Source organism: Oncorhynchus gorbuscha, linkage group LG04 (assembly GCF_021184085.1).
Source record: "Oncorhynchus gorbuscha isolate QuinsamMale2020 ecotype Even-year linkage group LG04, OgorEven_v1.0, whole genome shotgun sequence".
Classification (NCBI taxonomy): domain Eukaryota; kingdom Metazoa; phylum Chordata; class Actinopteri; order Salmoniformes; family Salmonidae; genus Oncorhynchus; species Oncorhynchus gorbuscha.
Window position 1 is genome coordinate 69,960,889 of NC_060176.1, and position 19,891 is coordinate 69,980,779.

The 19,891-nt window shown below is 43.4% G+C and overlaps 1 protein-coding gene across 3 annotated transcripts in view; it reads left to right on the forward strand.

The window, feature by feature from the left end:
- The first annotated feature begins 10,039 nt into the window (after positions 1–10,039).
- LOC124034592 (EGF-like repeat and discoidin I-like domain-containing protein 3) overlaps positions 10,040–19,891 on the forward strand; it is a 255,354-nt gene continuing 245,502 nt past the window's right edge. For all 3 annotated transcript variants that reach the window (XM_046347990.1, XM_046347991.1, XM_046347992.1), the window contains exon 1: positions 10,040–10,527. In XM_046347990.1, the coding sequence (XP_046203946.1) occupies positions 10,464–10,527 (64 nt within the window). In that variant the 5' untranslated portion in view covers positions 10,040–10,463. The remainder of the gene's footprint in view (positions 10,528–19,891) is intronic.

Genomic DNA, 19,891 nt, shown 5'->3' on the forward strand with positions numbered 1-19,891 from the left:
TCGTCAGTGACATCAATTCGGATGGTCAAAGCGATGAGGGATTCGAGATCCGTGGCTTTCGCTGCTGTCACGCCCTGGTCGAAGTATTTTGTGTTTATCTTCATGTATTGGGTCAGGCCAGGGTGTGGCATGGGTTTTCGTATGTGGTGTGTATATATTGGGATTGTAGCTAGTGGGGTGATCTAGCAAAGTCTATGGCTGTCTGGAGTGGTTCTCAATCAGAGGCAGGTTTTTATCGTTGTCTCTGATTGGGAACCATATTTAGGCAGCCATATTCTTTGAGTTTGTCGTGGGTGATTGTCCTTAGTGTCCTTGTTCCTGTCTATGTGTTAGTGTACACAAGTATAGGCTGTTTCGGTTTTCGTTACGTTTATTGTTTTTTGTAGTGTTTGTATTTAGATTCGTGTTACATTTGTTTATTAAAACATGGATCGCAATCTACCCGCTGCATTTTGGTCTGACTCTCCTTCACCACAAGAGAACCGTGACAGAATCACCCACCGCAAACAGACCAAGCAGCGTGTCAACAGGCAGGAGCCACAGGAGAGGCAACAGAGGCAGCAGCAGCAGGAGCAGTAGCAGCTGCAGCGGGAGAGGCTGCACTACCTGGAGAAATGGACATGGGAGGACGAACTGGACGGGAAAGGACCCTGGGCTCAGCCTGGAGAATATCACCGCCCCAAGGAAGAACTGGAGGCGGAGAAAGCTGAGAGGCGCAGGTTTGAGGAGGCAGCACGGCGTAGATGATTGAAGCCCGAGAGTCAGTCCCAAAAAATTATTGGGGGGGGCTCACAGAGAGTAGGGCTACGCTAGGTAGGAGACCTACGCTAACTTCCTGTGGTTACCGGGTGGCTAGAAAGACCAGGCAGGCACCGTGTTATGCAGTGGTGCGCACGGTGTCCCCAGTGCGGGTGCATAGCCCGGTGCGGTATATTCCAGCTCCGCGTATCGGCCGGGCTAGATTGAGCGTCGAGCCAAATGCCATGAAGCCGGCTCTACGCATCTGGTCCCCAGTGCGTCTCCTTGGGCCGGCTTACATGGCACCAGCCTTGCGCTCGGTGTCTCCGGTTCGCCTGCATAGCCCAGTGCGGGCTATTCCACCTTGCCGCACTGGCAGGGCGACCGAGAGTATTCAACCAGGTAAGGTTGGGCAGGCACGGTGCTCAAGAGCTCCAGTGCGCCTGCACGGTTCGGTCTATCCAGTACCACCTCCACACCCCAGCCCTCCGGTAGCAGCTCCCCACACCAGGCTTCCTGTGCGTGTCCTCGGTTCAGTACCACCAGTGCCAGCACCACGCATCAGGCCTACAGTGCGCCTCGCCTCTCCTGTGCTGTCGGAGTCTCCCGCCTCTCCAGCGCTGTCGGAGCCTTTCTCCTCTCCTGCGCTGCCGGAGTCTCCCATCTGTTCAGCGCAGCCAGAGCTGCCAGCCTGCATGGAGCAGCCAGAGCTGCCAGCCTGCATGGAGCAGCCAGAGCAGCCAGCCTGCATGGAGCAGCCAGAGCTGTCAGTCTGCATGGAGCAGCCAGAGATGTCAGTCTGCATGGTGCAGCCAGAGATGTCAGTCTGCATGGAGCAGCCAGAGTTGTCAGTCTGCATGAAGCAGCCAGAGCTGTCAGTCTGCATGAAGCAGCCAGAGCTGTCAGTCTGCAAGGAGCTGCCAGTCTGCAAGGAGCTGCCAGTCTGCAAGGAGCTGTCAGTCTGCAAGGAGCTGTCAGTCTGTAAGGAGCTGTCAGTCTGCAAGGAGCTGCCAGTCTGCACGGACCCGCCAGAGCTGCTAGTCTGTAAGAAGCCGCCAGAGCTGTCAGCCTACATGGAGCAGCCAGAGCCGCCAGTCAGCGTGGAGCAGCCAGAGCCGACAGTCAGCATGGAGCAGCCAGATCTTTCAGTCTGCCAGGATCCGCCAGTCAACCAGACTCTTCCAGATCTGCCAGTCAACCAGACTCTTCCAGATCTGCCAGTCAACCAGACTCTTCCAGATCCGCCAGTCAACCAGACTCTTCCAGATCTGCCAGTCAACCAGACTCTTCCAGATCCGCCAGTCAACCAGACTCTTCCAGATCTGCCAGTAAGCCAGACTCTTCCAGATCCGCCAGTCAATCAGGATCCGCCAGATCTGCCAGTCAGCCAGGATCTGCCAGCCAGGATCTGCTGAAACCACCAGCCAGCCAGGATCTGGTAGATCTATCTACCTACCTGAGCTTCCTCTCACTCCTGAGCTTCCTCTCACTCCTGAGCTTCCTCTCACTCCTGAGCTTCCTCTCACTCCCGAGCTTTCTCTCACTCCTGAGCTTTCTCTCACTCCCGAGCTTTCCCTCCGTCCCAAGCTGCCTCAGTCCCGATCTGCTCCTCAGTCCAGTGGGGTTCTGGGTGAGGACTATTAGGCCATGGTCGGCGGCGAGGGTGGACTATCCAGGGACGCGAGGAGAGGGGACTAAGACATTGACTGAGTGGGGTCCACGTCCCGCGCCGGAGCCGCCACCATGGACAGACGCCCACCCGGACCCTCCCTATTGTTTTGAGGTGCATTCGGGAGTCCGCACCTTAGGGGGGGAGGTTCTGTCACGCCCTATTTTGTGTTTATCTTCATGTATTGGGTCAGGCCAGGGTGTGGCATGGGTATTTGTATGCGGTGTGTATATATTAGGATTGTATTGAGTGGGGTGATCTAGCAAAGTCTATGGCTGTCTGGAGTGGTTCTCAATCAGAGGCAGGTGTTTATCGTTGTCTCAGATTGGGAACCATATTTAGGCAGCCATATTCTTTGAGTTTGTCGTGGGTGATTGTCCTTAGTGTCCTTGTTCCTGTCTATGTGTTAATGTACACAAGTATAGGCTGTTTCGATTTTCGTTACGTTTATGGTTTTTTGTAGTGTTTGTATTTAGATTCGTGTTACGTTTGTTTATTAAAACATGGATCGCAATCCACCCGCTGCATTTTGGTCCGACTTTCCTTCACCACAAGAGAACCGTAACAGCTGCCTCCAGCTCTGCCTTGGGTCGGCGATATTCTCCCGGCTGTACCCAGGGTCCCTTGCCATCCAAGATCTCCTCCTGAACACTGAAATACAAAACAACAACGTGAACGAATGAAACTGAAACAGCTCTGTCTGGTGCAGAATACAAACACTCAACAGAAAATAATCACCCACAACTCAAGGGTGAAAACAGGCTACCTAAGTTTGGTTCTCAATCAGGGACAACGATTGACAGCTGCCTCTGATTGAGAACCATACCAGGCCAAACACAGAAATCCCAAATCATAGAAAAAATAACAGACTGCCCACCCTAACTCACGCCCTGACCATACTAAAACAAAGACAAAACAAAGGAACTAAGGTCAGAACGTGACACTGACTCAATGTTCTAATATCTGTGGCATTGGCTCACAGACAATGGGCAAGGGAATAAAAAAACAAAAAGCGAACAAAAAGAATATGAAAATGACAGTTGCTTTGTGCATATTGCTAGAACCTGTTTCTTCATTTCTAAACATTTGAAATCTCTATTGTTGACCGTCATGATTCCTCTTATGGCAGTAATTTTCCAAGCACTAATTATGGCACATTTAGAATGAGAATAGTATCTAGTTATGGTAAGGGGTAAGTATAGCCAGTTGTAATTATAATGGCTTAGTAGATTATGAGAAAATATGATCAGTCTTTACGTGGCTAAAGAAATTATATATACTGTAACATACTGTTTACAGGAAACTCACTCTACTGCTCTACTGACTGATGGCAGCCCTTTCTTGCATAATCAATGCTTGGAGTTTGTCAGAATTTGTGGGTTATTGTTTTTTCACCCACCTCTTGAGGATTGACCACAAGTTTTCAATGGATTTAAGGTCTGTGGAGTTTCCTGGCCATGGCCCCAAAATATCACTGTTTTGTTCCCCGAGCCACTTCTTTGCTGCCCTTCTTGACACCAGGCCATCTTCCAAAAGTATTCAACTCACTGTGCATGCAGATGCACTCACACCTGCCTGCTGCCATTCCTGAGCAAGCTCTGTACTGGTGGTGCCCCGATCCCGCAGCTGAATCAACTTTAGGAGAAGCCTTCTTCCCAACAAATTAATTGCTCTCCTTGAAGTTCTTGATGATCCGATAAATGGTTGATTTAGGTGCAATCTTACTGTTAGCAATATCCTTGCCTGTGAAGCCATTTTTGTGCAAAGCAATGATGACGGCAGGAAACCATGGTTGATAGAGGAAGAACAAAGATTCCAAGCACCACCCTCCTTTTGAAGCTTCCAGTCTGTTATTCGAACTCAATCAGCATGACAGAGTGATCTCCAGCCTTGTCTTCATTAACACTCACACCTGTGTTAACGAGAGAATCACTGACATGATGTCAGCTGGTCCTTTTGTGGCAGGGCTGAAATGCAGTGGAAATGTTTTTGGGCGATTCAGTTCATTTGCATGGCAAAGAGGGACTTTGCAATTAATTGCAATTCATCTGATCACTCATAACATTCTGGAGTATATGCAAATTGCCATCATACAAACTGAGGCACCAGACTTTGTGAAAATTAATATTTGTGTCATTCTCAAAACTTTGGCCACGACTGTACATCTTTAAATGAAGTTGCATGGAAAAAGGAATGGGGCCGTGAAAATATTTTCTTTCATGGTTAAAGGAATTCAAAAGATGTGATTTGAATGCGCAAACAGTCAGGAATGATCTGCAAGGAAGGTGGATGTTGCGTCCGTTGTTGGAATTAGACCAAGGTGCAGCGTGGTAAGCTTACATTTTACTTTATTTTCAATTGACACCAAAAAACAAAAAACACAAAACGACCATAAAGCTCTGTAGCGCTAAACAGCAACTAGACAAAGACAAGATCCCACAACATAGGGTGGAAAACAGGCTGCCTAAGTATGACTCCCAATCAGAGACAACGATAGACAGCCGCCTCTGATTGGGAACCATACCCGTCCAACAAAGAAATATAAAACTAGAATGCCCACCCAAATCACACCCTGACCTAACCAAATACAGAAATAAAGAGGCTCTAAGGTCAGGGCCTGACAGTGGACTCTTGAATTTGAAAGTGGAGTAAAAAAATGCCTCATTAATCTATATGGTCCAAATCAGGATGATCCACACATTTTCGAAAATATTCATAACAATCTATTGAAGTTACAGGCAACAAACAATTAAATGATTATGGTGGGAGACTTTAACACAGTGTTAAGTACTGTACCTCAATGGACAGTAAAGGAAATCGCTCCACAAACTATCATCACTGTGCCCTTAAAGAGATCACAAATATTATGGACAAAATTAGAAATAGTGGATATTTGGAGACTAAAAAACTCTGATCTAGTGATATATACAGTACATGGAGGAGACTTAATCAAGCTAGTCGTCTTGACTACTCTCTTGTCTCCCCGCGGCAGAGCGATGCAGATGGAGACCGCTGGGGCTCTGTCTGTATTATGGTCAAGGAGGGCACCAGCTCCAGTTGTGTCCGGCACTTCCCAATCCTGGATCCACAAGAGCAGAGGGATGGTCACGTGATCTTCCACCTCCTGGGGCAGGAGTGAGTATTCCATATTCATCACTTTTTGCAAAGCTCATTTTGGTGTTCATCACACAAGTTGACCTTCCCTCATGTACTGTGTCTACAGAGTTAGTGGATTCCAGTGCAGCGGGGAACTTTATTGACCAGACCCTTGCCTCCTCTCTGAACATCATCTCATACTCACTCTCCTCTCCTTTCCCGGTTCAAGCCCTCGATAGTCAGCCATTAGGATCTGGAACCATCACTCATATCACCCAACCACTCAATCTTACCATGGAATCCATTCATCAGGAGAACATCCTCTTCTTCATCATCAGTGCACCAGTTCACAAGATCGTCCTCGGCCTACCTGGGCTTCAAAACCATAACACCACCATATCATTGTCGAGGATGAGAATCACAGAATGGTCACCTGAATGCCGGAGTACCTGCTTCCCCATCCCCTGTGGTTCCATGTCGGTTGAGAGTCCTATAGTTGTCCTTCAGCCCGACATCTTTGAGGTTGACCAGGATGTCGCCAGGGTTACGTCCATGTATAGATTAGAGGGCTCAATGAAATCACCACAAAGTACCGTTACCCTCTCCCGTTGGTGCACAACATGATAACATCTCTGTGGGGCCCTGTTCATTACCAAACTGGACCTGCGGAGTGCATACAATCTCATCCGCATACGGGAGGGGGTTGAATGGAAGACTACGTTTAGCACGGTGTCTGGTCACTACGAGTACTTTGTGATGCCATTTGGTTTAGCCAATGCTCCGTCAGTGTTCCAGGCATTCGTTAACGAGGTGTTCAGTTACAGTTGTTGCTCGTAGACGGCTGAGCCGTTGTTGCTCCTAGACGTTTCCACTTCACAACAACAGTACCGAGGCACCTCTAGCAGGTCATGAATTTGATGAACTGATTTGTTATAAAGGTGACATCCTATGATGGTGCCACGTTGAAAGTTACTGAGCTCTTCAGTAAAGGCCATTCTACTGCCAATGTTTGTCTATGGAGATTGAATGGCTGTGTGCTGTATTTTATTTACCTGTCAGCAACGGGTGTGGCTGAAATAGCTGAATCCACTCATTTGAATGGGGGTATGCATAGTGTATATGGCGCGTAGAAATACTAAGTGGGTGGTCAGCAGAGATACGTGGGATGGGTTTGAGGGAAACTGAGGGTTGGGATGTGGAACTGGAAGTGGGAGTGGAGTTGCTAGGTGGAGGGGTAATATGATGGTCAAAGATAAAAGTCAAAAGTAAAGACAAAATAACAAAAAAAAGTATGTTTGAATGACACTGAGGGGGAATACTGTTACATCCAATGCCGGTTTGCCTGAGGCATACACACACACACTCACATTCAAATGCAGACAGGTGCACACACATACACACACACTCACATTCAAATGCAGACAGGTGCACACACATACACACACACTCACATTCAAATGCAGACAGGTGCACACACACATACACACGTGTAAATAGTACCACACATGCACTTAAACACATACAGTTGGCCTTGCTGTTTTGTTGTAATTGATGTCTTTTGTTTTTGCATTGTTGTTTTCTTTCCTTTTTGCTTTTCTTCTTTCTGTTAGTTGTTGGCCATTGCATGGCTGGTTGTTTTGGTTAGGTTGGAGGGAGAATGTGGAGGGGTCTCGAAAGGTTGAGGGGCATCTCTTGGGGGAACTGTGGGAGGATCCTGGATGTTTGGTGGCCTGGCGGTTAGGAGCTTGTGCCGGCGGCCGAGAGGTCGCTGGTTTGGGTCCCCGTTTTGCCTTGTTGGGACATCAGTTGATGTGTCCGCTAGATGACTGAATGTAATGTAAATGTTGAGTGGCTTCACTGGAAGTATATTGTATGTTTAAAAAGATGGCTTTCTAAGAGGCTTTCCAAGAGGTGTTGAGTGATCCTGCATGGTCTATAAGTCTCAGTACTGACCTAAATCTGCTTGAGAATTTCTGACAAGCATTGAATATTGTTGCCCATCAATGATTCCCAACCAAATTTACTAAGCTTGAGTAATTTTCATAAAGCTTTGGAAATGTTGACCTAAGAGTTGTGCAAGGGTTAGCAGAATCTTATTCAATATAATTCACAGCTGTAATGTTTGCCAAAGTTGCTTCCACCAAGTATTAACTCTGGGATGTGAAGACATACACAATCAATGCATTTACATTTCTTATTTTTAGATTCAATTGGAAATGTTTTTTTGTTATTCTTTCACTTTGAAAAAAAAGAGTAAGTTGTGTATATCTGTAGGATTTTTTAATTTATTTAATCATTTTTTATATTTAATTTGATGGTAGAAAAATCTGAAGACTGTGCAAGGGGTGTGCAGACTTTCCCTAATGACTGTATGTAGGAGCATGCAAATATAATCCCGCCACCATGCAGGTCATTATCATAGAATTATTGATAGCGATTTTTATATTGATAATTACCGTTTTCATATCAAACAATACAATTATTGATAAAAAATGAATATTCAATTAATAAGTTAAAAAGTCTTTCCTTAGCATACAGTGTATTTGTAAAGTATTCAGACCCCTTGACTTTTCCCACATTTTTTGTTACGTTACAGCCTTACTCCAAAATGTATTAAATAATGTTCCCCCCTCATTAATCTACACATAAGACCCCATAATGACTAAGTGAATTGTTGTTTAATTGTTGCAAAAGTATGAAAAGTAAAAAACAGATACCTTATTTACATAAATATTCAGACACTTTGCTATAAGACTAAATTGAGCTCAGGTGCATCCTGTTTCCATGGATCATCCTTGAGATGTTTCTTCAACTTGATTGGAGTCCATCTGTGGTTAATTCAATCGATTGGACATAACTTGAAAAGACACACACCTGTCTATATAAGGTCCCACGGTTGACAGTACGTCAGAGCAAAAACCAAGCAATTGTCTGTAGAGCTCCGAGACAGGATTTTGTCGAGTCACAGATCTGGGGAAGGGCACCAAAACATTTCTGCAGTATTGAAGGTCCCCAAGAATACAGTGGCCATCATTCTTAAATGGAGGAAGATTGGAACCTCCAAGACTCTTCCTAGAGATGGCCTCCTGGCCAAACTGAGCAATCGGGGGGAGATTGGCCTTTGTTTAGGGAGGTGACCAAGAAACCAATGCTCACTCTGACAGAGCTCCAGGGTTCCTTTGTGGAGATGAGAGAACCTTCCAGAAGGACGACCATCTCTGCAGCACTCCACCAATCCGGCTTTTATGGCCAGACGGAAGCCACTCCTCCCTAAAAAAAGGCACATGACATCACTCTTGGACACTCAGCACTAAAGGACGCTCAGACCATAAGAAACATGATGTTCTGGTCTGATGAAACCAAGATTAAACTCTTTGGCCTGAATTAAGCCTTGAGACAATTAAGACATAGATTTTGTATCTGTGGGATTCAGAGAGTGAATGGGCAAGATTAAATATTTAAGTGCCTTTGAACAGGGTATGGTAGTAGGTGAAAGGCGCATCGGTTTGAAGAACTGCAATGCTGCTGGGTTTTTCACACTCAACAGTTTCTCGTGTGTATCAAGAATGGTCCACCATCCAAAGGACATCCAGAAAACTTGACACAACTGTGGGAAGGATTGGTGTTAACATAGGACAGGATCCCCGTGGAATGCGTTCATCTCAATATTAGGAAGGTGTTCCTACAGTAATGTTTTGTATACTCAGTGTACAGTAACACAGAGAGATGAATTAGAAAACACTCAAATGAACTCAAACCCTACACCCCAACCACAACACACCGTTCTGCCACCTCTTTTAGCCCTCCCAAAGTCAGGACTGCTGAGTTCCTGCCCATCTCCCGGAAACGTCTGAAACCCCAGGTCTTGAAAAAGTGTCTTTGAAGAAAAAAACACTAACAGCCTTGCTTTGTTTGCACTTGTGTCTTTTCTTGCCAGCACTGACTTTGCTGAGATCTACTTTTAAAGAGGAAAAAAGCCTACTATGACTGTGATTGTGGTTGTCTCACCTAGCCATTTTAAGATGGATGCTAAATGACTCAAATGTAATGCAAATGATATATCTGCCCATAGGCATATGATTTCATGAAGTGTAACTTCTTATATCAGAGAAGACGCTTCTGATGGGAGGAAAGCTCATGAAATCATTTGGATGAATACGAAAGTCTGCATATTCAAGTGAGACCCCCTGGCGTAAGCATATAAATTCAGAACCAACCCTCTAATAGGAACCTGGACAGAGATGCATGTCAGCTAAGATCTTGAACTGAACTGCTTTCCAGAAGACATTAGCCTAAAATCAGAGCTGGGAGCAGCTAAATGAAGGGACCTGTTTTGTAACAGTGAGCATTGCCAGTTCTCCCAGGGGTCTGGTGGAAGAAACGAGAAGAGGGAGAAGAGTGGCTGATAATATAATCTACATCCCACCCTTCTGAATTTGGCGGTGCTTTGTAGCCATTAGCCTAGCAGTATCAGCACGTGTTGGGAGGAGCTGGGGTTTGTCTCTATCAGTGAGACAGCGCCCCAGTCGGATTGCTGTGACCGACCGTGTACTGCGCGCTCCTCATCCGCCAGTGTTTTCACACATTCGCACACACAAAGTCTCTGACACTCACGCGCACTCAGAGTGAAACCGTCTACCGGGACCTGCACGCACGCACAATCTATCTTGGCTATCGGATCACATCGCGCATCACTGCGGAGAGGGTAAGGCAGGTAGCGGACCCCTGGCACTGCCACTTGTTTCAACACTCAGCATTCCAGGTAGACTAGTGCGGTACTGTCCGTGACTCTCTTCGGAAAATAAGAGGACTTACCACCGCCAGTCGAAGAGGAGGTACTAGGTTACTACCGTCACAGACTAGCCCCGCGGCTCAGTGAGAGGAAGAACTTTTGTTGTTTTGATTCGTGATTTACTCACATTCCTTAACCTTGGAAGTGAAACCTGCTATTTGAGAGAGGATGGGACCGCTCCTCGTATTCATCGTCCTCTGCTTGAGCGCGGCTGTCCCGCATCTTGTGAAAGGTGAGTAGAGGAGCGCAATTTTATGGATGGGGATAGTCGAGAGGAAGTAGGCTATGCTTTATGTCTGGGTTGGTTTCTCTACATCCAATGACACCCGCTGAAACAGATTAGGCTATATGTGGCAAGAATGAACATTTATTTCCCATCAAAGTGTCATGTTTTAATACGGGATGTGGCAAAATAGTCTACGCTACTAAATACGCCCTGGTTCTCATGTTATGCAAGAGGTAAACGCAGTAGACATATGGAGTAAGTGTTAACTGAGTTATTTTTAATTTTCCAATAGTGTATGGTAGCCTTATTTATGGAAATAATACCGATATTAAGGAGCATGCACAATATCTTTGACAGTTATTCAGCAAAGCTTAACGCCCGTTCTGAATCCTCTCCGATCTGAGCGGATATTCCTCGCGTATCATAACTCTCCTGTAGGCTACTTGGGCACGTTCGTCCACTTTAGTGTAATTCCAGCATCCAAACTGTGCACCGGCGATTGATGAGTGGAAAGAGACATCTGTTACAAAACACCAAAAAGCGTTAATGACGCTCGGATATTGTCTCTCCAGGCCTTCCATACTGGGTACACGGTAGGGAAGGATGTATTTTATGTTTGTCGTGATTGACATAGTCTATTTTATTGTGGTGTTGAAAACGCCAGGCATGATGTTGAAGTGCTTGAAGTGGGTAATTGGTATGCAGTTATGCTTTGCTTATTGGTTGTGTGGTGCATTGGCACAGTAGCCCTGCGTGTCATCAACTATGCCACAAAAGCATACTGAAGTGGAAAAGTACATTTCCACGTTTATAAACACAGTCACTACAGTTATTGTTATTTGTGGTCATTACATTTAATTTGAGTTAATTAAATGGGGGGGGAGTATTTTTTTTTTACAGTACAAGGGGAGGGTAATGTGAAAATGATTTATGAACCACCCCAGTAATATTTTACAGCAGAATTTTGTTGTTACCAGAATTAAGGGGACAGAAGCTCAGGTTGACCTTTATTGTCATGACTCTTGCCCTGGATGCAGAACAGAGCGATTTCTGCTAAATTGGCCAGCTGCAAAGTAAAAATTGGCCATATTGTACACATTCATGAACATTTATTTTGAAATGGTTAGTAGTGTGGTTAAGGTTAGGTTTAAAATCTGATTTTATGACTTTGTAGCTGTGCCAGCTAGTGACCAATCTGCAGAGCTGCCTCCAGGGCAAGATAAATTACAATAAATGCCAACCTGAGGAGGAAGCCAGAAAATGACAAATGTCTTCAGCAGATCATAATGTGAAAGCAGATGATGGAATGAGATGTAATCTTGCTTGATAATTTCAGGGAATGTCAAACCGTTGCTTTTACTCCCTATTATAACATTAGTTGCAATGCGAAACCCATATTAGGCTACCCATGACCTCATAAAACATCTCAAAGCGGTAGGCTAGGCAAACTGGGATCTCACTTGAACAGTCTAACACTGAGACTGTTGCGTGTTAAACTCTGCTGTGTTGAATTGCAGTTAAATAACTGAACATTTTTTGAATGAAAATGAGTCATCAATATTGAGACATTATGATTTAGAAATCAACAGTTATCTTGTGCAATTATGGTGACCATAGAAGTCTGCATATCACATAATGTTTTACATTAGTAATTTGGCAGCCAATTACCCTCCTTTGATCTGTGCAGCTGTTGTTGAAGAGTGAAATGAGGATAGTGTGTTGACACAGCAGTTAGCCTACTGTAAGTCAGATCAGAAGATTTTACTTCTGGTGGATAAAAGACTTACTCTAGGTGACACATGGCTACATTTATTAAAGGTGCAAGATGTAGAAATTGCTCCGCCAATCCTGGTTGCTAAAATTCTAATAGTTTGCCTAATTTCAGTTTATGTGACAAACAAGCAAGTATAGTGTAGAGAATCATTGTACTATCTGAACCTCTGTTTCATCAATATTTACATTTGTATAAGCAAATTCATACTTTCTCATATTTTGGTTGCAGGTCCCAGTCGTTCGATTAGTTTGCTATTTGAGGACGCCACCCAGTCCTTTGGTCTTTATGTTCCTTGGTTCTTTATGTTCTAATGCTAGCTAACCAGCTAACTACGGCAAACACAGTCATGACCTCTGCAGCCAGAATAACAGCAAAGTCGCTGTTTTTCTGTTCACATTCATTTGGATACAACCATAACAATGATAATGCCTGATTTTGCCTGGCATAGCTAGAAACGTTTGCCTTCTCATCAGGACACTCGACACTGTTCATTACAAGTAGATCACACTGCATATCAAACACTAGACTAGAAGCTAGCTAAATAGTTTGTTGCTAGCAAACCTGCCAATATGACAACCAAATTCAAAAATATTAGTTGCTGAAAACAGCTAGTCAAACTTCAAACGTGGGAGGATTTGACAGCATAGTGCCATTTGCATCATGACTGCAACAGGGACTGTATAAATTCATGTTCATCACTCACCACGTTAGGTCATCAGTCTCTGCAAAAACAAATCAATGCTAGATAGCTACGTTTTTCCTCATTGGACCTGCGTTTGTTGGTTTAGCTTTCTGTACCCTTGTAGCAAGTATGGTCTGCATGTGTAGACGCTTGATGTGTCATTATTGCAAGGTGTCACAATATATTTCCCAACTGTCCCGATATCCTTTCCAACTGCCTCGGTATCTGGTTTTAACCTCTTGCTCCTACCTGGCACGCAGGCGTCCCATCTAGAGCTCTGGAAATGCAAATGCGCTACGCTAAATGCTAATAGTATTAGTTAAAACTCAAACGTTCATTAAAATACACATGCAGGGTATTGAATTAAAGCTACACTCGTTGTGAATCCAGGCAACAAGTCAGATTTTTAAAATGCTTTTCGGCGAAAGCATGAGAAGCTATTATCTGATAGCATGTAACACCCCAAAAGACCCGCAGGGGACGTAAACAAAATAATTAGCATAGTCGGCACTACACAAACCGCACAAATAAAATATCAAACATTCATTACCTTTGACCATCTTCTTTGTTGGCACTCCTAGATGTCCCATAATCACTATTGGGTCTTTTTTCAGATTAAATCGGTCCATATATAGCCTAGATATCGATCTATGAAGACTGTGTGATAAACGGAAAAAAATAGCGTTTCATAACGTAACGTCATTTTTTAAAATTCAAAAAGTCGACGATAAACTTTCACAAAACACTTCAAAATACTTTTGTAATGCAACTTTAGGTATTAGTAAATGTTAATAAGGGATCAAATTAATCACGAGACGAAGTGTTTTCTATAGGGGTCCGTCTTGAAATACTGTCCGTGTATTTCTCAACCAAAATATCCGGTCGGAGACCTGAAGAAAAAGCCTGTCTCTTGTTCGTTTGACCAAGAAACAAAGAATTGGCAAATGACAAGACTGTTGACATCGTGTGGAAGCTGTAGGTACTGCAACCTCAGCCCTATTTAATGTCTTTCGCCCATAACAATGGGTTGAAGCGGCGGATGGATATATTTTTCCACTTTCAGTGATCAGATTTTCCTGCACTTTTCAATGAAACGCACGTTCTGTTAAAGTCACAGCCGTGATTTAACCAGTTTTATAAACGTCTGAGTGTTTTCTATCCACACATACTAATCATATGCATATACTATATTCCTGGCATGAGTAGCAGGGCGCTGAAATGTTGCGCGATTTTTAACAGAATGTTCGAAAAAGTAGAGGGTTGACTGAAGAGGTTAATGTATATTCTAAAATGCTAGACAATCAGAAACAAGTATTCAACAATGCTGTGGTATATAGTGCATTCTGAAAGAATTCAGACCCCTTGACCTTTGTCACATTTTGTTACGTTTACATCCTTATTCTAAAATGGATTAAAATCATTTTCCCCTCATCAATTTAGACACAATACCCATAATGACAAAGTGAAAACAGATTTTTTAAAATGTTTGCAAATGCATAAAACATGTAAAGAAGATACCTTCTTTGTGTAAATATTCAGACCCTTTGCTATGAGACTCAGAATAGAGCTCAGGTGCATTCTGTTTCCATTGATCTTGAGATGTTTCTACAACTTGATTGGACTCCACCTGTGGTAAATTCAATTGATTGGACATGATTTGGGAAGGTTCACACCTGTCTACATAAGGTCCCACAGTTGACAGTGCATGTCAGAGCAAAAACCAAGCCATTAGGTCAAAGGAATTGTCCGTAGATCTCAGAGACAGGATTGTGTCAAGACACAGATCTGGGGAAGGGTATTCTGCAGCTTTCAAAGTCCCCAAGAACACAGTGGCCTTCATTCTTAAATGGAAGAAGTTTGGAACCACCAAGACTCTTCCTAGAGCTTTCCATCTGGCCAAACTGAGCAGGGGACTTGTTCAGAGAGGTAACCAAGAACCCAAATGGTCACTCTGACAGAGCTCTAGAGTTCCTCTGTGGAGATGGGAGAACCTTCCAGAAGGACAACCATCTCTGCAGCACTCCACCAATTATACCTTTATGGTAGAGTGGTCAGACGGAAGCCACACCTCAGAAAAAGGCACATGATACCCCTCTTGGAGTCTGTCAAAAAGACTCTTTGACCATGAGAAACAAGTTTCTCTGGTCTGATGAAACCAATATTGTACTCTTTGGCCTGAATGCCAAATGTCACATTTGTAGGAAACCTGGCACCATCCCTATGGTGAAGCATGGTGGTGGCAGCATCATTCTGTGTGAATGTTTTTCAGCAGCAGGGACTGGGAGACTAGTCAGGATTGAGGGAAAGATGAAGGGAGCGAAGTAAAGAGAGACCCTTGATGAAAACCTGCTCCAGAACGCTGAATACCTCAGACTGGTGCGAAGGTTTTACCTTCCAACAAGACAACGACCCTAAGCACACAGCCAAGACAATGCAGGAGTGGCTTCGGGAGACGTCTCTGAATGTCCTTGAGTGGCCCAGCCTTAGCCCGGACTTGAAGCTGATCAAACATCTCTGGAGAGAACTGAAAATAGCTTTGCAGCAATGCTACCCATCCAACCTGACTGAGCTTGAGGGGATCTTCAGAGAAGAATGGGAGAAACTCCCTAAATGTATGTGTGCCAAGCTTGTAGCATCATATCCAAGAACACATGAGGCTGTAATCGGTGCAAAAGGTGCTTCAACAAAGTACTGAGTAAATGGTATGAATACTTATGTAAATGTCATATTTCCGTTTTTTATTTTAATACATTTGCAAAAATGTCTAAAAGCCTATTTTTGCTATGTCATTATAGGGTACTGTAACGGATCCCTCCTGAACTTTCATTACGCACAGCTGGCCCCTATTCCCAGTGATTAGTAATTGTATAATTGTGCCCTGTGTTTTTGTTATGTGTTTGTTTGGTCTACTTCCCCGTGCCCTTACGCGGCATGCCGTAATTTGGGTGAAATAAAAACCCATATTACACATTCCTGCGCTTGTCTCCCTATCATTCATACCTACGTGACAGAATAATCGACCATTAAGGGAGACAGCGGGAATAGCCCATCCGACGACGCTGAGACTGGTCCGTCCGGCGCCGCCACAACTTTGGCAGCTGCAACTTTGCCGTCCGACATCGCCAGAACCGGTCTGTCCGATGCTACTGGTCCGTCCGACGCCGACACAACTTCGGCAGAGGCAACTCTCCCGTCCGGCGACAATGCAACTTCGGCAGCTGCTTCAGGTCCTGATCGACCCACACTGCGTTTCTGTGATCATCCTCGAGGCCGGTGTTGTTGCGCTGCTTGTGCAGCACGCCGGGGGGTACTGTCACGGATCCCTCCAGAACGTTCATTACACACACCTGGCCCCTAATCCAAGTGATTAGTAATTGTATAAGTGTGTCCTTGGTTTACCATTGTCCTGTCAATTATTGTCACTATGTCCATTGGTCACCTGTGCATTGTTTTGGCGTGCCATTGTGGATTGCGCAGATGATTATGGGTTTCATCCCGTGTGTTAATCATTGTGCGCTTGTGTTATTTATTCAAGGTACTCCTCGCTCTTTTGTTTGGATTTCATCCCTGTGTTTTGTATTGTGTTTGTTTGGTCTTCGTCCCCGTGCCATTTACACGGCATGCTGTAATTTGGGTGTACTACAAATCCCTATTACGTATTCCTGCGCCTGTCTCCCGACCCTTTATGCCAGCGTGACAGGTATTTTGTGTAGATTGATGAGGGGGAAAACAATTCAATCCATTTAAAAAAGGCTGTAATGTAACGAAATGTGGAAAAAGTCAAGGGGACTGAATTCTTTCCAAAGGCACTGTAATGTATTTTAAGCTGTTTGAAGCTGGCGTACAAAGTAAAAAATGCAAAAACAAGCATAGAAATAGCGCACATAGAACATATCTACCACTTCTTAGACTTGCTTTCAATGCTTATGACATAAAAACATGTTTTTAAGTAATGCACATACAAGTAATCAATTATATCCATCATGTAAACATATTGATATGCAGTGGTGTAAAGTAAAAATACTTTAAAGTACTGGGGGGTATCTGTAATTTCCTTTACTATTACATTTTTTGACAACTTTTACTTTTACTTCACTACATTTCTAAAGAAAATATTCTACTTTTTACTCCATACATTTTCCCTGACGCCAAAAAGTACTCGTTACATTTTGAATGCTTAGCAGGACAGGAAAATGGTCTAATTCAAGCACTTCGAGAGGTCATCCCTGGTCATCCCTACTGCCTCTGGCCTGGCTCACTAAACACAAATGCATATTTTGTAAATAATGTCTGAGTGTTCCCCTGGCTATCCATACATTTTAAAAACAAGAAAATGATGTTGTCTGCTTTGCTTAATATAATTAATTTGAAGTGATTTATACTTTTTCTTTTGATACTTAAGTATATTTGAGCAATTACATTTACTTTTGATACTTCAGTATATTTTTAACTGAATACTTTTAGACTTTTACTCAAGTAGTATTTTACTGTCTGACTTTCCCCTTTACTTGAGTTACTTTCTATTAAAGTATCGATACTTTAATGACAATTGGGTACTTTTCCCCCCACTATTGATATGTCTACTTCTTCTGTGTGTATGATTTGGTAAAATAAAGTGCATTTGCCAATTTTCAAACAGGTATAGGATCTTAATTTAATCACACTTTTGTTGTTGAGGAATTTCCTGCACCGCAGGAAATGTAGATAATGTAACGGCGTTCTTCGTTTGTCGAAAGACCGAAATGCAGCGTGGTGGTTGCTCATGTCTTTAATGATTGAAATGACGATACATGAAAATAACGTAATATACAAAAACAAAGCAAAAAATATACAAAGTGAAACCCAGGCTACCTAAATACGGTTCCCAATCAGATACAACGAGAATCACCTGACTCTGATTGAGAACCGCCTCAGGCAGCCAAGCCCATACAACACCCCTACTCAGCCGCAATCCCAATAACTACAAAACCCCAATACGAAATACAACGAAACAAACCCATGTCACACCCTGGCCTGACAAACAATCAATGAAAACACAAACACTAAGACCAAGGCGTGACAGATAAGCTTTGTGATTTACATAAGTTCACTGAAAACCTGTGAGATTAACATATGGTTATATTATCAGTGTTGAACTTTTAATGTAGTTACATTTTGGCCAGCTAATAGCCTAACCACCGATCAAGCAAGATTATGGACTAAACATTAAAATCATGTTGCTGCAGGATTCCTTTTGCTGCCACGATAGTGGTCATATTAAGATCCTACACCTGTAAATGGGTAATGAATTCCTCTGTCTCTAGTTATTTGGCAACATGTTAGTTAGCCTCAGGAGTCAGCCTTGTCAGGCAGGTCTAAGCCTCCTGTCGGGCTGTGCTTAGAGCAGTAGTAGTAAGACTGCTGGGGCCCTAAGTCTCACTGTGTCGGCTCCCAGTGTCAAGACATAATACTCCCTCCTGGTATCTGCACAATGCACGCACAGCCAATGTACATTGGGTCTATTTTGTTTCAAGGCTCAGTCAGTTAAAAATATATCCAGAGCGAGGCATTCAATTAATCATATTCATCTTTTATTCCCGAAAATGTAGTGGGATTTCGTCCATCTGTTTGTGGCTTTAAGCTCATCCAGGGATAATGGTGTACTGGGTAGGGGCTGGGGGGTTGGGAGTGGGGGGAGTTGATTTCCCACAATGATATCCCTTCGCAAACTCTGAGGGGATAATATCTACAAATATGTGGTCATAACGGTTGTTCCAGCTGGTATTACATCACATGTTCAGTCAGATGAGAGTCAGTATGAGCAAGTAAACTTTGTTAGCAGCAGTAAAATCTTTCAGCAGCAGTAAATTCATATTTTTTACTGGAGCTAAGAGGACAGTGGGTGGTCCACAAGGCTTACTGCAGGAAAAAACGATCACAAATCAATCACATCTCCCCTGAATTCTCACACAATGATCCCTACTTCAAGTGTCTAATCCCACTCGAGAATTTGCTCCAATTGGATTTTAGTGTCTCAAATCCTCTGAAGCAATATTTTCCCAGTTATATTCTCCCCCTCACCCCTCTGTATTGCCCAAGGTAGCAGGTGTCTGTGGAGATAGTTTCTATCAAACACTCCATTGAGTGTTTGAGTGTCACAGGGAAGCTCTGTCTGCGGTAACATATGGTTTGGTTCCCAAGGATGATTCTCACCTATTGTCCGCACACTTGCCTGGGTACACCTCATGACTAAGGGCAGTGGTGTGAAGTACTTAAATAAAAATACTTGAAGTAGTTTTTTGGGGGTATCTTTACTTTACTTTGCCATTTATATTTTTGACAACTTTTACTTTATTTGTAAGTCGCTCTGGATAAGAGCGTCTGCTAAATGACTTAAATGTAATGTAATGTAAATGTAACTACACTACATTCTTAAAGAAAATAACCCAAAAGTACTTGTTACATTTTGAAAGCTTAGCAGGACAGGAAAATAGCCCAATGCACACAATTATCAAGAGAACGTCCCCGGTCATCCCTACTGCCTCTGATCTGGGGGACTCGCTAAACACAAAAGCTTAATTTGAAAATTATGTTGTAGTGGCTAACCGTAACAAAATTATATATAAATACAATTGTGCCATCTGCCTTGATTAATATTAGCAATTTGAAATGATTTATACTTGTACTTTTGATACTTAAGTATATTTAAAACCAAATACTTTTAGACTAACTCACATTTAGACTTCTTCTCAAGTAGTATTTTACTGGGTGAAGGTATCTTTACTTTCACTCCAGTATGACAATTGTGTACTTTTCTCACCATTGACACACACATCACTTTCAGAAGTGACACCTCTTTCTGTGGAACCACAAGAGATGTAAGCTAAGTGTAACCTTCCTTCTGACAAGCTTTATTGTCTCTATGTCATGACAAG